Source organism: Pogona vitticeps, chromosome 7, assembly GCF_051106095.1.
Source record: "Pogona vitticeps strain Pit_001003342236 chromosome 7, PviZW2.1, whole genome shotgun sequence".
Lineage (NCBI taxonomy): Eukaryota > Metazoa > Chordata > Lepidosauria > Squamata > Agamidae > Pogona > Pogona vitticeps.
The window spans coordinates 10957834-10974848 of NC_135789.1; the positions used below are offsets into that span (position 1 = coordinate 10957834).

The window sequence follows — 17015 nt, forward strand, 5'->3', positions numbered from 1 at the left end:
GGCTCAACGGAGTCTCTTCCATCTAAGACCAACCACTAGTTTTCAACTTTGGTCTGTCACAGACAGACAAACATGATGTGGACACAGACCACTATTGCGCAAGCCACTTACAACCCAAAATGTCACAAAATATAAAATAACACACGTTTCCTTTCCTTTTAAACTCTAAAGCTACTTCAAGGCGGGAGGGCTGTGTTCGCTTGGTGGGTAGCTAAAGCTCTTGTGGTACCTGAAACATGACCAATTTTTATTGGCAGGCTGCAGCTTCCATCATCATCTTGGAATGGCAGGACTGGAAGGGACAGCCCCCGGATCACGGGAGTTCAGCTGCTGTGAAGGAGGCCCCATGGCAGGAATCGAACTCCCAACCTCCAGCTCCACAGCCAAAGACCTCAACCCCTGAGCTAGCCAGCCAGCAGCTCCAATTTGAAAAAAAACCCTACACCATATCTTTAAGGTGTCACAACATTCTTTAGGCAATCTCCAGTTCCAATTATTTGGCCACGCAGAACTCGTGGTGCGCAGACCTGCTGGCCGATGTGCTGGATCACGCAAGACAAGCCCTTTGTTATGCCGTCACCGCAGCTTCTGTAGTCAGAGCTCCGCGCGTAGGTTAGCACCGAACAGAATACCGGCCCTCTGTTCTTAAAATCAACGTAAGTTGGCCGATCTGTGCAAGACTCCCAATTATTTCCGTATTTCAAGAAAGCTACCAACGAACCACTGTTCCGAAAACCCCTCATTCGGAAAACCCACACAATATAAATCCTGGAATTGTCATAGAGTCAGGGAGATATAGCAGGACCACAGTATCCACGAGGGATCGGTTCTAAGCCCCCCACGAATGCAAAAAACAGTGTTATGGAACGCTATACATTATGTGGTCTCTGGCTCTGTCTAGTGGACAGTTCTGGTAAATACACCTTGGAAATACATATAAACACATATTTCTGGGGTTTTTTATTTAGTATTTTCTGGCACTGGATAAGTGAATCAGCGGATACTGATCCCGCAGATAGTGGGGATCCTACTGTAATTTTCTCTCCCGAAGCTTGTCCAACCACTCCCCATTTCGGGCAAATTGTTCAAGATAGGCTTTCCTACCTGCTTTTTGCTTTCTTTGTTGAGTGGGGGAAGAGCGCTCTTGCAGGTCCGACGCCGGTTGTGCTGAGGTGTGTTTGGTTTCTGAAGTTTGCTGCGGTCTGGGTGGAAAAGCCCGACGCGTTTAGTACAGCCCACATTATATCTGCCAGGAGAGAGACAGAGAGGGTGAAAGCCTGACCGCTGAACCCATCGAAATCAAAGACCAAATACCAACAAATGATTCGTTACCCCCAATTCGCTCAAGGTTTTGCCCGTTTCCAAACAGCAACTGTTTTGAACTATTAGTCTTGCATGCTATTCGAGGGCAGTAACTGGGGGATGATCACTGGGAGATGATGTTTCAGGAGGGAGGGAGGGAGAGAAGTGGTGTTGGGACGGGGAGGGAGGGTACCTTTTGGCACAAGCCATGGAGCAGAAGCGTTTGGACCGCTTGAACTTGTACGCAAAGTCGAGACGACCACAGAGTTCACATTTCAACTTGGGTGGCGACCCCTCGTCTTTGGATTCTGGGGACAAAAGCACAGAGGCAGATCACTCGCTGAACAGGAGCCAACTGAGCAACGCGGCTGCAAAAAGGGCCAATGCTATCTATTTTAGGCTGCATTCACAGTCTGCAAATTCTTCAAAGGAGTCGTTCTTCTGACGCTAGCTGGACCTCACCTTGAGTCCTAGGTCCAGTTCTGGACACCCCAATTGGAGAAGGATGCCGACAGACCGGAGGAAGTTCAGAGGAGGGCAAGAAGGAGGATCAAGGGGCTCCCTAGGAGGAAAGACTGAAAGATCTGGGCCTGTAGAGCTTCGAGAAAAGAAGACTGGGGGGGGAGATACGATCACACTTTTCAAAGACTTGAAAGAGAGCCCTACACAGGAGGGGCAGGATCTGTCCTCCATCATCCCAGAGTGCAGGACATGTCATAAGGGGCCCAAGCGACAGGAAAAGCCAGCTCTCGGCTGAATCTTGGGAAAAACTTCCCAACTGTTAGAGCAGTACGACAACAGAACCCAGGGCCTTAGGGGGAGGGGGTGAGCGCTCCCACGCTGGAGGCCTTCAAGAGAAAATGGGACCACCCTTGGTCAGATCTGCTTTGACTTGGATTCCTTTCTTGAGCAGGGGGGCTGGACTGGATGCCCTTATGGGACCCCCTTCCCACTCCTTTACTCTGGGATTCTATGAGCTTTCCACAAAGATAGACGGGGCTCTCTTCCTCCACCCCCAATGAGAGTGATCGGGCGTTAGTTTGGGGAGAAAAAGCCAAAAAAGCCTGCCCCCCCCCTCTGTGTTTACACCCTGTGTCGGCGTAGTGGCAATAGACATCCGGGGGTTGCTGGGGTGGGACTGGACGAACACAACACTGTCAAGGGCATTAAAGAATTCTGTTCTTGCCTACAAAACAGCTTTGACATTCCAGAAAGGGACCACAGGAGGGAGCAAGAATCAAGAGTGCAGGCATCCTTTTTCCAACCCCACATCCTTCTGGCCGTTGCATCGACTCGGGCAGAGGAGGTTCTCCAGGACGGGTGGGGGTCCCGAGAGGCCAAGGAAGAAGCTTTAAGGGGCCCACCCCTGGCCACAGAGGACAGGGAGGAGATGACATGACCGAAGACAGAAAGCTGCTTTGCCCATGGTCAAGGTCCCTCTCACCCTTCCCTGTTTGACGGCGCCTCACCTTGCAGATAAGGATCCTCCATGTCCGAGTCGGTGGTGGTCGTATTGTCTTGCGGCTGCTGCGACTGCGGTTTCTCAGCCAGGAGGCCCTGCGCATACTTCTTCTTCAAGCTCCCCACCAGCAGGGAAGAGCGCCCCACCTGGCCAAACCGAAGGGCACCCCGTGAGACAGCTGCCTTCCCACCACTGCCACCAGCAGAACCCGAACAAGAAAAGTCTAGAACCCCAAGTCTAGAACCTCCACGGTCCTCCACAGTGGCAGCTGCCTTCGGTGCGTTAACCTGTATCTAATTTTCAAGTGGCTCCTGTAGCCATGAGTTCCACTGTTCAACACGAGGCCATTCCTTCCTATCTACCCCTAAAGTCTCTCCTCCCCGATCTCCCTGGTGCAGAATAATCTCTGGCCACAATGGCTGATTCTTGCACACGTCGTAAACCCTTCAAAATCTAAAGGGTACTAGATTTCATCCACCTGGGGTAACCGGGAAGTCATGGGGAAGCTTAGAACTCAAGCAGGGTCAGATTCAGAAATTTAATAATATGGGCTGGATAAAATCAAACGGTACCCCCCTACTCCAGTTATGAAAAATTGCATAATTTTCACCATGAGTCACAGACAAGAGGCAGTGCTCTGGATGCAGGACACAGGCGAACTGTGGAACTCCCTGCCACAGGATGCTGCTGCGGCTGCCCAGCCAGCCAGTTTTAAAAGGGTTAGGGTTGAATGAATCCCTGTAGGTGATACCCAGACCGTTGTCACCCTGAAGAGGCCAGATCTGATCTGATTTAAGAAGCCTGGATCAGAGCCTAAGGTGGGGCCGTTTACTAGGAAACCCCAGGCAGGACGAGGGGGGAAAAATCTCAACAGAAAACCCCACGCAGTAGCTGCCAGTTGGGGTCGGGCAGATGTAGGCTCTGGCTTCAGATATAGCAAGCGCCCACGCCCAAACGGGAGAGCCACGGCTGCCGGTCAGAGCTAGCGCTATTGGTGCGGATGGACTAAAAGTTTGACTCAGTTTAAGACCGCTTCCAACGTCCTTGAGGGACTTTCTCAAGGGAATCTTTTACTCGCATGTGCCCTGCGCACCCTGAGCATGCGACACAGACCCATGAGGATGATGAGGACGGTGCTTCCCATCCCTCTGACGTCTCTTTTCTCTCCCTCCCTCCCTCTCCCCGGAACCCTGGTCCCCCCCCCCGGAGAACCTACCGGGAATGGCTCAGCCCCTTCCTGGATCACAAACCCCTCGATGACGTGGGTGAGGATCTGGGGCTTCACGATGGCCTGAGGCGGCTTGTTTTCACCGTTCTGGGGGGCGGCGCCGGCGATGGTGGAGGGGGCTGTAGTGCCGTTCCCCGAGGTCATGCCGGGGTTGCTGGCGTCCGGCGGGGGGCGAACGCTGTCCCGGCCGGCCTCTGTGGGGACAAGGAGGAGGAGAGGTGGGGGGGGAGAGAGAAGCAGGCGAGTTAGTGGTGAGCGAAAGGGAGACAAAGACGGAGGCATTGCGGACGGACGGGGCTGACCCCCTTCTACTCCCCCCCCCACTGCTATTATCATACAGCTGATGGGTCTCCCGTCGCATGAATGAGCTCTCCACAGCCCCACGGCTTGGGGACCACCCCCCGCTCGCGGGCGAAAAACAACGCACAGAGATATTATTGTGCAAGAGAGAAAGAGATCGGGCAAAAAAGCGGTTGGGTGAAAACCCACAGCGGCGTTTGCCAGGCAACCGAGAAGACCTGGCAGCCCCACCACGCTCGATTTCTCGCGGGCACAAAGACCCGCCAGCCGCGCTGGCAGAAAGGAACCGCCAAAAAAGGAGCCAACTCTGGAAGGCCAATGGCTCCGACCCAAAGCAGCAAAACCGAGCAAGTCTCCCGTCTCTCGCTCGTAATCCTGAGCCGTCAAGTCAGTTCTGATTTATGGGGATCCTTTCTAGGGTTTTCCAGGGAAAGAGTCCTCAGAGGTGTTTTCTTCCATGGGGAGGGGGGCGCCCTGGGACTGTGCAGCTGGCCCGAGGCCACCCAGGCTGGCTTTACTCACAGGAGGGCCAGTGGGGAATCGAACTCGCGACCCTGGCTTTGTAGCTAGAGACCAAGCAATCCATCATTGCTTTACAAACGGCACAACTGGTAAAACAACTCCTTAAATATCTAATTGACTCAGAAACCTTCTATAAAGGCCTTATACATGGGCTTTGACATGATGGCGCATAACAGATATAACGAGTAGCAAACCATTAGCTGGTATGGTTGACACAAATCACAACAGCGAGACCTCTGCATCTGCAGGGGGATCGGTTCCAAACCCCTCCGCAGATGCCAAAAGCCGTGGATAATAGTGAACCCCAGACATAGCATGGTTTCTGGCTCCTTCTTGTGGCCAGTTCTGGTAATTTCATCCTGGAAACACACATTTCTAAGTTGTTTTTTTCTTTTAATATTTTAAAACTATGAATTCCGATCCCATATATGCAGGGTCCAACTGCATCATAATAGAATCTTAAGGTATTGTTAAAGATAGACGATTCTTCTTAACCCTCCACTACACGGATACTTAGTGGAAGGGATATATAATAACAAAATGCAATTCCACAAAAATAATACACACACATGTACCCATGGAGATCCAGTACCGGATCCCCCACTGTAAAACTCTTTACCGACAAACCTCTTCCTATTGTTTAAGCAAAATTTCCTCGCTCATCATCTGAATTATGAGTTCGGGCTCTATCTGTTGGCGCAGAAAGAGTCCCCCATCGTCCGCATGACCACCTGTCAGATGTCTGAAGGTGACTCTTCCATATCAGCTCTCCAGGTGAAACACATCCACGTCCATTCACAAGATGGTGCCGAAGCTCTACACCCTTGGGATTCACGAGGGGGGGGGACTCCATGTCAACCTCTTGAAACCAACCTATAGAAGTCACCCCCTAGATCCTTCCTCAAGATCACACCCTGAAGTCCCTTGTTCACCCACGCCGACAGCCCCAGAGAGGGGCACACATGAAACCTCCAGGCACAGTAGGCTCCGAATGTACTAACACATTGAGTAAATCGCACTTTCAGGTTTCTAGACCTCATGACATACAACGGAAAATCGTTCTAAGATGCAGAAGACATCGGTGAGGATCTGAAAGCGTGCAAGAGAGACAAAGAGGGCTCGGGCGAATCTCCCTTGATTAATTTTAATTCTGCCCCCTCATTCACCCTGGAGCAACCTGTCCAAGGAGCAACTTCAAAAATGACCACACACCCTTGCAGCTCGATCCAACAGGATCACGATCCTTACCGTAACAGCAAGGACACTAAGAAAATGCAGGATGGGATGAAGGGGGGAAGGAGACCCTACGCTTCTCCCAAGAGCGGCGAGCGAACACCTCACGCGACATGTTTGCCAAGAGCGGCCGAAGAAAGACATACGGAGAGGAAGAAGAGAAAAACTCAGAAGAAACGGCAACTGAAGATCAATCTTACATAATTATCTAGCCTCCCGTGGAGAGGAACACAGACCCCCCCGTGGGGGGGGCGGCAAACTTTTTATTCTCCTGCACCTCGGAGGGACGGTGCACCGGTCACTCAAACGGACAAAGCCGAGCTCCCGTCCATGTCGATCCGGCGATCCGGAGGGCCGAGCGCTCGCTCGGTCAGGTCTCCTATCCGCGCATGCACAAGAGGGCTCCTAATCCAGAGCCAGAGGGAAAGGCAGATGCGTTCCCTCCTGTTAAGGCTCATCTCCCCTTTTCTTTCTCTCTCTTTCTCTCGTGCACGCATCGCGCCGTCGAGAGCCAGCCTTTTCCAGGTCCTTGGAGAAATTCGCATTTGCATCTCCGGATGCTCTCGGCGCGCCGGTCCTCCCCCACTTTCCGCCCCTGTAGCAGGCAAAGCATTAAATATTAACCACTGGTGGCGGAGAGAAAGAGCCAAGGATTCAAAGAAGGGCATGCTGGGTGTTCTCGCGCCAAACCTCAACAAAGAAATGAAAAAGCAGCTGCCTGGCGTAATCGGGCGCCCGGCCCCTTCTCTCTCTGCAACCTGGCTCCCGTCTTATTTGGGGGAACTAGAACTTCTTCCCCCCCCCCCCGGGGCAGGGGAAAACAACAACTTGGTCTCATTTCCATTTAGGCCACTCCAACTCTGGATATTTTCCTGAATGGCTCGTTGGTGTTTCTTGCACAGGGAGAACTTTCTCACACATTTGGTGCTGGGCACAGCAGGCAGATTTAATCACCGACGTCTCCAGGAAAGGTTTCGGGGTGGCAAATTCGCCGCGAACCCCGAAGAGCGGCCGCCACGCGGCACAGATAGCACGGAACCCCGATTGAATGACGGGCGGACTCTTCACAAGGCAGATCCATACGCGCTCGTTTGAAACAGCAAGTGATTGGGAAGCATGAGGACGAGAATCTTGGATTCTAGTGACGACAAGGATGGCCACTCCATAACAGACGATTCCGGGTTCCGAGTCCCAAATGTTTGAGAGCGGCTATTTCAGCTTCCTAGGGGGGGCTTCTCTGCCTTCTTTTACAAAACGCCTTCCTCTACGATCTACAGAATGTGGGAATGTGATCCGTCCCTCGGACCCCTTCTCCAGATCAACAGCTCTCCGGGCCAGACCTGGTTTTAGAAATCTAGAACCCTAACAAGGAGGAAAATCAGGGACCGGAAAGCTGTCGCGGTGAGAGATCTCGGGGCAGCAGGCTCAGCAAAAAAAGCACATGCAGGTCCGCCCAGCGTGGGTTGTATTTTAATTCTACATACATTAAAACAATCACTTCTGATTGCCAATAATCCATGTCATCTTAGCCTCTGTAAGGTTTTGCCCCCTCCAGCAACAGGACAGGTTGCTCTAATGGTCTGCAAATGTACGCGTTGAACCTCTCCTGGGGGAGCAGGCCGCTGATAAACCTTTGGCCATGGTCACAAGACCCCCCCCCACGCCCGCCAATCAGCGCCTACGGCAGCAGCGTGCAATGGTTACAGCGTACTTCTGAGGGAGGGGACCATCCCGTAAGCTGCCTTTAAGGAGAAAGGTGGGGGGGGGTCAAAACTTTTTAAAAAATAAATAAATGAAGGGAATAACTTAAGAAGCGGCCCACCCCACAAACCGATCTCACAATCCAGTAAAAGCCCCATTTCAGATCAAAACCGGAACCACAGAATCGTAGAATAATGGAAGGGCTTCGTGTTCCATGCAGGAATCCCGATCCAAGCAGATCTGACTTAAGTTAGTGAGCTCTCTACTCAACATGAGACAATGGACAGAACGAGGAAGTGCGGCTCAGGAGGCCTGGGTTCAAATCACTCGCTATACCCAGAAAGTGACTTTTGGGCACTACAGCCCACATTGCTATAGTCTTTAAAAAAAAAAAAAATCCAACCTCTAGACTGCCTATTGGTCCATTCACTCGGTGCCGAATGTTGTAAGGGGGAAAATATAACCCACCTTGGCTCATCCATTGTCCTAAACCAGTGCTTTCCAACTTGGGCTGTCCCCAGCTGTTGTTGGACTACAACTCCCAGCAGCCTTCACCGCTAGCTGTGCTGGCCGGGATTTCTGGGAGTTGTAGTCCAAGAACACCTGGGTGACCCCAGGTGGGGAGGCGCTGTTCCTCAGACAAGAAGAAGGCTACCTAAGGAGACGGAGAATCTTCTCCTTCCAATAAAAGGCACCCCACACGAACTCAAGAAGGACGCCATTCACATGCACCCCGATCGGCAAACATACATGGCCCTACCAGGGAACACAAGATAAAAGTGGAGGTAATGGACCTGGGGGGAAAAAAAACAGCCCCTGTGGCAGATGGATGCTGACAAGGGGCTGGCCCCGAATGTCTTCCACTGGGGCCCAGAAGCGACCCATAAGGTATTTTTCATGACTCCAAATCAACACGGCACTTGTTCCAGACAGGAAGAGGAGGTTCTGGTCGTGCCCTGCCGGATAGGTATCTCTGGAAAACTGCTCGGGAAACGGTGGTGAGGGCATGCACACCTACACACGCATCGGTCTAAACTTAGGAGGACCGGCTGCCCGACGGAGAAAAAGAAGCAAGCAACCCATCGGAGGCTTCTGGGTCCCCGAGTTCTGTCAAACACGCCGGCGCCCGAACCGTTCCGACCCCTGCAAGGAGCCCAAAAACGTCCCCGTGGAGGACAGAACGGCACCTCCTCGCTCTCGTACGCAAGGACAAGACAAACAAGGTCTGATTTTCCCCAGTTCTGAAGCCTGGGCTGTCCAGCCAGACCCCAACGCCAGGGGAAGTGGGGTAAGGGAGCAGGGGCGAGGAGATGGCTGAAACGCCCCAGCCACGGGGGGGGGGGCAGCCTCTGCTGGGCAGCTGCTCTCCACGGAGAGAAAGACACAACCGGCTCCTCCTCCCGGCATCTGTTGTCAACCTAAGCTGGCTGCCGCCCAGCGCTCTCCAGGGACTGCTGGGGGGGGGGGGGGAGCGGCGTGATGGAAACCCCGGCTTGGAGTCCACTGACCCGGAGTGCCGGAGCAGCCAGAGGAGAAGCACGGTGGTCCTTCCCAAGAGAGGAAAGATTTATATGGGGGGGCGGAGGGAGGGAATAAATGACAGCACTCCTAGAACAGGGAAGGGCCAAAATATGGAAGTAATTAAGTCACAACGAACATCAGCAAGTGCCGATGGGACTTACATAAACTGTAAGAGGGTTTTCAAGGTAAGGTGAGCTATTTAAAGAGAGGGTTCATCCGTTCTGCACCTGCAGTGACCTTTCATGGCTGAGTGGGGATTCGAACCCGGGCCTCCTGAGTCCACCAATTTGTCACTCTATCTGTTGCACCATGCTGGGTATCTAGCTAATGCACTTAGGTAAAGGTAAAAGTTCCCCTTGACATTTTTAGTCCAGTCGTCTCCGACTCTAGGGCGCGGTGCCCATCCCCATCTCCAAGCCGTAGAGCCAGCGTTTGGTCCATGGACAGTTTCCGTGGTCACGTGGCCAGCGCGACTAGACACGGAACGCCGTGACCTTCCCACCGAGGTGGTACCTATTTATCGACTCACATTTATAGGCTTTCGAATGACTAGGTTAGAAGAAGCTAATGCACTTAGTGACCTGTAATTCGCCACTCTGGAGTGATGAGTAATGTAACTAGTAGTTCAGTTTTACTTCCAAGATGTAACAAACAGTACTTAAGACAGGTATAATGAGCTGCACTGGGTTGCTGGCAAAAGCTACTTTTCGAGAGAGAAATTCTGACAGCCACTTTAGAGGATTTATGCCATTCTCCTACCAATTCCAAGTGCTAAGGGAGGAATTTAATTAGTTTAACTCAATATCTTTATTGATTCTACAAAGGAACTTTGTTCACTCAGTAAAAGACGTAACGTTGTGTTTGCAAGACTAGAGCAGGGGATCTTGACGCCGGGATCCTCTGGATGGTGCTAATTCACAGCTTGCCATAAGTTAGACATAACTTGAGAGCACGTTAACTACGTTGGAGGTGCAATATCAAAATTGGCCACTAGAAGGAACCAGAGAGTATGTCCCTTTATTTTCTCAGTAACAACCATGCCATGGCATCCAACTTCCAGATAACCATGCAATGTGTTACAGAATGGATTACTTGTGTGACTGAAATATTAATGGCAACAGCGACATGGCTCCCCAAAAGTAATGAGTTACGCAACATGTTCCTTTTAAAATGCATCAATCCAGACTCACAAAAGGGCAAGGGGGAAGAGATGACCAGGATTAGCACCAGGTAAGTGAGAAAAAAGTTGGCCATGTGTTGGAAATGATGCATTACAAGCAATACCATTAAAAAGAAATAACTACTAGCAGAAGCGTCAACTTTCATTTAGTATAATAAGCACCAGTTACCTCTCTCTTCTCTAATGCTGCTGGGGGACGGGGAATCATTTGAGATGAGTTTTGGCTATTTTGCTGTTTTTGAATAGAGTAGGAGCCCGCATCCATGGGAAATAGTTTCCCCCACACAGATGCCAAAAAACTGGGTAATAGTGACCTTTGTGCACAACATAATATTTTGCTCCCTCTAGTGCCCAGGTCCCCCTTCACGGATTGCTGCCTTGTCCTGGCGAAGGGGTTTGAGTAATTCAGAGACGCTATGGGCTATGCCGTGCAGGGACACTCAAGACGGACAGGTCATAGTGGAGCGTTCTGACTCAATGCGATCCACCTGAAGCAAGAACTGGCAAGCCACTCCAGTTTCTTTGCCAAGAAAACCCCATGGACAGAAACAAAAGGCTAAAAGATATGACACTGGAAGATGGGCCCATCAGGTCGGAAAGCGTCCAACGTGCTACTGAGGAAGAGCGGAGGACAAGCACCAGTAGCTCCAGAGCTAATGAAGTGGTTGGGCCAAAGCCGAAAGGACGCTCAGCTGCAGACGTGCGTGGAAGTGAAAGGAAAGTCCGATGCTGTAAAGAAAAATACTGGATAGGAACCGGAATGTAAGAGCCTCGTGGCGCAGTGGTTAAAACGCTGTACTGCAGCTAAAACTGTGCTCACGACCTGGGGTTCAAATCCCAGGTAGCCGGCTCAAGGTTGACTCAGCCTTCCATCCTTCCGAGGTCGGTAAAATGAGTACCCAGCTTGCTGGGGGGGCAATGTGTAGCCTGTATAATTAAAATTGTAAACCGCCCGGAGAGTGCTTGTAGCGCTATGGGGCGGTATATAAGTCCAATAAATAAATAATAATAAATAAATCTATGAACCTTGGTAAGCTGGAGGTGGTCAAACAGGAGATGGCAAGAATAAACATTGACATACTGGGCGTCGGTGAACTAAAATGGACAGGAATGGGCGAATTCAATTCAGACAATTATATCTACTATTGAGGGCAAGAATCCCGTAGAAGGAATGGAGTGGCCCTCATAGTCAACAAAAGAGTGTGGAAAGCTGTACTGGGGTATTATCTCAAATATGAGAGAATGATTTCAATACGAATCCAAGGCAGACCTTTCAATATCACAGTAATCCAAGTTTATGCACCAACCACTGATGCTGAAGAGGCTGAAATTGACCAATTCTATGAAGATTTACAACACCTTAGAACTGACACCGAAGAAAGATGTTGTTCTCATTCTAGGGGACTGGAATGCTAAAGTAGGGAGTTAAGAGAGAAAAGAAACAACAGGGAAGTTTGACCTTGGAGTTCAAAACGAAGCAGGGCAAAGGTTATTGTGTTTTGTCAAGTGAACAAGCTGGTCCAACTTTCTTGGGCTCCATGATCACTACAGATGGTGACAGCAGCCACAAAATTAAAAGACCCCTGCTTCTCGGGAGGAAAGCGACGTCAAACCTAGACAACATTTTATAAAGCAGAGACCTCACCTTGCCGACAAAGGTCTGCATAGTCAAAGCTATGCTTTTTCCAGTAGCGATGTATGGAAGTGAGAGCTGGAGCATAAAGAAGGCTGATCGCCGAAGAATGGATGCTTTTGAATTGTGGTGCTGGAGGAGACTCTTGAGAGTCCCCTGGACTGCAAGGAGAAGAAACCTATCCATTTTGAAAGAAATCAACCCTGAGTGCTCACTGGAAGGACAGATTCTGAAGCTGAGGCTCCAATACTTTGGCCATCTCAGGAGAAGATTCCTTGGAAAAGACCCTGATGTTGGGAAAGAGTAAGGGCAAGAGGAGAAGGGGACAACGAGGATGAGATGGTTGGACAGTGTCATCGAAGCGACCAACGTGAATTTGACCCAACTCCAGGAGGCAATGGAAGATAGGAGGGCCTGGCATGTTCTGGTCCATGGGGTTACGAAGAGTCGGACACGACTGAACAACAAAAAGTACCCAGGTCTAGCAATGACATCATGGAAATATATATTTCTGTGTTTTTAAAAAGTATTTTTAATATTTTCAGACAGCAGATAAGTGAAACCGTGGATGCCGACCCTGCAGCTATGGGAGTCCTACTCTATAGCTTTAAAGTGAGAACTTAAAACTAAAAAGTAACATATAACCACAGGGAACCATTTGAAACAACAAAAATCACAATGGAAATTGACTGCTTTGGGGTAGCAATCCATTTCGGGCCTTGGTGTGCTGGACTTTGAAAATATAAATTCTGCAAACATGCCCTGTCAAACAGGAGTTCTTCTTGGTACATAATATCTGCCCAAAGGCCTCTCTGTAACTTTAAAAAAATGTATTCTTGAAGGCTTTCACAGCCGGGATCTAATGGTTGTTGTGGGTTTTTCGGGCTCTTTGGCCGTGTTCCGAAGGTTTTTCTTCCTAACGTTTCGCCAGTCTCTGTGGCCGGCATCTTCAGAGGACAGGAGTTAGAACTCTGTGTTTTTTATTTTTAAAATTTAAGGCGGTTTAAAATAATAATTTGATTAGCTAACAGATAAAGAGATGGGACATCCCTTGGCACTGTACTGGATCAAGCCCCCACGCGTACATTTGAGAGGTGCACTGGCCACTCACCAATGAGTCGCTTTTAGCCCTGGCTGGTTACACACACTTTACACCAACAGGAGATTCTGGCCACAGACTGCAAACAGGGACAAACGGGTGAAGAGCCCAGAATCCGGCCAAGCCAAAAACCGGCGACAAAAAAATAAGAGGGAAAAAGCGTCCGAAGCCAAACAGAAAACCAGCAACAAGATCAAAAAGTCCAGAAATTGATAAGCATCAAAAAGAGATCTTAACATGCCCAGGAGAAAAGAAAAAAATGTTGGAAAGGCAGTCATGGAGGCACCGGGTGAGTTTCTCCTTGGGAGGCCACACTGCTGGATTCGGGCTTTGGAGACCCAGGTTCAAATTCTCACTCAGCCGTTGAACCTCATGGGTGGTGATCTTTTCCCTCAGCCTGACCTCCCTCACAGGGGTGTTGGGATCAATGGGGCAGAAGGAACACTTTGCACATGGCCTTGATCTCCCTGGCAGCAAGGCGGGATAGAATGGCGGCTCAGAACCCACCCATTCATTCATTCATTCATTCATTCATTCATTCATTCATTCATTCATTCATTCATTCATTCATTCATTCAAAATATTTTTACTCTGCCTTTCTAACTTCAAGAAGGTCCCAAGGTGGCTTTACAAGGCAATATTTAAAGCTAGAAACAATGAGTATACAAATACTGTGCTAAAAAGGAACAAGTAAATACCACTCTGAGAAATGGTAAACAAAAGCAATAATAAAAACCACGTTCAAGGCAGTAAGGCACAACCGTCCATCTAAAAATCACACACAGGTAGCTAGTTATTGAGGGAAAGCTTGCCTGAAGAGAAAGGTCTTTGTCTATTTGCAGAAGGACAGCCAAGATGGGGCCAGCCTGGCCTCCAGTGGGAGGGAGTTCCAAGGTCTCTGGGAGCAGCCACAGAGAAGGCCCCTCTCCCTTGTGTCCCCACCAAACGGATCTGTGAAGGTGGCGGGACCGAGAGAAAGGCATTTTAAATATCGTCTTTTTAATGCTTGCAAACTAAAGCCTGTGGCTTCCTTAAGGGACTCAGTCCATCTCATATTGTGTCCTCCTCTTTTCCTGCTGCCTTCCACCTTTCCCTGCATGATGGTCTTTTCCAGAGAATCCTGTTTTTTTCATTATGTGTGCAAAACAGGACAGGCTCGGCTTCAAGATTTTTACCTCCATATAGTTTGTGTTTGGTTTGATGCAGGAGTTATTCGTTCGTCTTTCTGGCACTCCAGAGTAACTGCAAAGCCCTCCTTCAGCATCCCTAGATACAATCTGGGGTGAGAATTTGGAGGCCTCTGCTTTTAACACTCCTCCGTACTCCAGTAAGGTCTCCGTCTTGGCCACAGAAGTTGCTTTCAAACAGTGAGAAATATGCTCAAAGCAGCAGCCGGCAGAGATAAATCCGCTTTTCTATTTAGCTCCCCAAGTGAAACCCCATTTACCGAGTCAAAATTTAGCCTCTAAAAGCAACCCTACTTTCTGTGGCCATTTTAATTACCAAAAGAGGCTGCAGAAAGCAGAAAAAAACTGTTGTGTACTCAGATGTTTTTAAGAGTTAAGGAATTATCTCTTTTGATAATGGGTTATCCACAACAGCATTTTGGTTTTTAAGAAGGTGGTCAGTCAAGAGACCCCTGAAAACAGGCAAGATGTGGGGCGAAAGGGAAGACTTAGGTGTATATGGGAGAAAAATATTTCTGCTCGGCCACAAAGTTTGTGGCACAGCCTCAGGCCAATCACCCACACTCTTTCCACCCCATGGGACTGTTGTACGTCTAAAATTAAATTACCTCCATGTAAACATCTGCAGATCTTTGGAGGAAAAAACGGTCTTCCAGATGAGGCTCGACTACAAGTCCCAGCATTCTGATGATGCTGGCCAGGGCTGATAGGTGCTGTTGTCCAGCTACTTGTGAAACCACTTTGCCCACCCCTATGTTACTTTGAGGGACGACTGGCAACACACCACATCCTGACCTATTCGGGGTCCCACCCAGAACAGACCACTCGAGAAAGCAACTCCAATCAGCCTATGGCCGAATATTTCCAAATATTCAATCAATATTTCACTGATGGTTGAAAACTTGGTCTCATACCTTCCCAACACCAACTAGCTTCCCTTTGGTTTTAATCTCTTCTTTAAGAACAAAAAACGAAGCTGAGCTACCAGCCAAACCTGCAAGGCCAGGATAAGATCCAAAGAGAACAGCTGAACAGCGAAGCGTTCCTATTTCTAGAACGTTTACCAACCACAGTTAAATAATTTCCCCCTTTTTAAAGAATTCTTTGCTTGTTTATTTTTTAAAAAGGTTACCCGATCCATGGTTAAAAGTTAGCCTGAATTCTCAAACTGGATTATTTCCAGTTTATAAATAAATATCTTATTTATTATTGACTGGCTTATAAAGATTGCATTTATTATTACATTTACACCCTGCATTTCCACTAAACGATAGTGCGTAGGGTGGCTTACAGACTTTTAAAAAGAATAAAAATAAATTTTATAAACTTACTTGGTTAAAGAAAGTAATAACAATCATACAAACTGTCCCTACCATAACTTGATGAGTCAAGCTGCTTTCCTCGGGCGTGGGAATTATAACCCCAATTATTAGTTCTAACCAAAGCAGAGCCACAGAATGAATGAGACCTGGTGGAACAGGGGATTGGCTAGGATGGATCCTGGATTTAGACCAGTATTTTTACATCTTTCTTGTGGGTTGACAACAGCCAGGTTACAAATTAACCAACTTTAAAAAAACAACAACAACAGCCTAATAGCCCTCTTTCAAAGCAGTACTGTATTTAAAATAACCAAACTGCAGAGAAAGTCGAGAAACAAACTTTAAAGAAAAAAAATGAAAACAGGGAAATTCTGGGATGCCTCTGGGCTTCACATTTCCATCCCCAAAGGCTAGAGGGAGCCCCCTGCCTTTGGACTACAAGTCCAATCATTCATTTGAGGTTGGGTAGATCATGGGACTTGTAGTCCCAGGGAAGAATACAATTTCTGCCCGGGAGAGCGCCGGCGCTTCAACCTCCAACCGAAATTCTCCAAAATCAGTTTCCCTTGGTTCATGCTCCCACTTTGAGGATCAGCCAGCTCTCTTCGTCCAGAACAAAACCCCATTGGACAGGCGATCACCCCAAATACAACAGCCAGGGGGAAAAGGGGAAGCGAGTCCCTTCGGCCAGCAGCTTGGTCACCCGCATCGGGCAACAGACGGCCAAAAGGGGGGGGGTTAAGAGCTCTGAAGCCACTCTGGGCCCCTCAAAAATCCATGCGATTGAATGGGGCTCTCGCTGAAGCAGATGTCCGGATCCGATTCCGTGCCTTCAGCTTGCCTAAACAAGCCCGCCTCATGTCAGACCCCCCGAGGCGCGTCACAAAGCTAAGGTTCTTATTTATCTGTGATTATCTGTCAAAGAATCTCCCCGCCTGATTCTCTGAAGGGTTTCAACCTTCCAAATTGGGTGGGAGGGAACAGGAGACTCTCCGCCCCGGCCCATTTGGGATTTCCCAGGGAGGCCGGCGTTGGATCGTCTCTCCTGCTCTGCCCATATCCGGATCAGGCCAACAGGTCCAACCTTCAACCCCCAGGAGAAGTTTTCTGAGAAAAAGACTCTTCCCCCCACACCCGCTCACCCCTTTTTGAGGGGCACACCAAAGCTAAACTGCCTTTGAATATGGAGGCTCTACGGATTAACGAACCATCAATCCCTCAGGCATAAAGAAAGGGATGCAACAACAACACCATCGCCGCATCTTGTGTTCCACAGGACTTGAAAGCATCATTATTGATTAATTAGGGCAAAACACCTACCAGCT

General features: G+C 49.3%; 1 protein-coding gene across 4 annotated transcripts in view; it reads right to left on the reverse strand.

Annotated features, from left to right (window-relative positions):
* PHC2 (polyhomeotic homolog 2) overlaps window positions 1-17015 on the reverse strand; it is a 57479-nt gene that overhangs the window by 4484 nt on the left and 35980 nt on the right. For all 4 annotated transcript variants that reach the window (XM_078378916.1, XM_078378915.1, XM_072977763.2 and 1 more), the window contains 4 exons: window positions 3981-4186; window positions 2772-2910; window positions 1496-1610; window positions 1105-1246 (listed from right to left, as the gene is read on the reverse strand). In XM_078378916.1, coding sequence (XP_078235042.1) covers window positions 1105-1246; window positions 1496-1610; window positions 2772-2910; window positions 3981-4186 — 602 coding nt within the window. The remainder of the gene's footprint in view (window positions 1-1104; window positions 1247-1495; window positions 1611-2771; window positions 2911-3980; window positions 4187-17015) is intronic.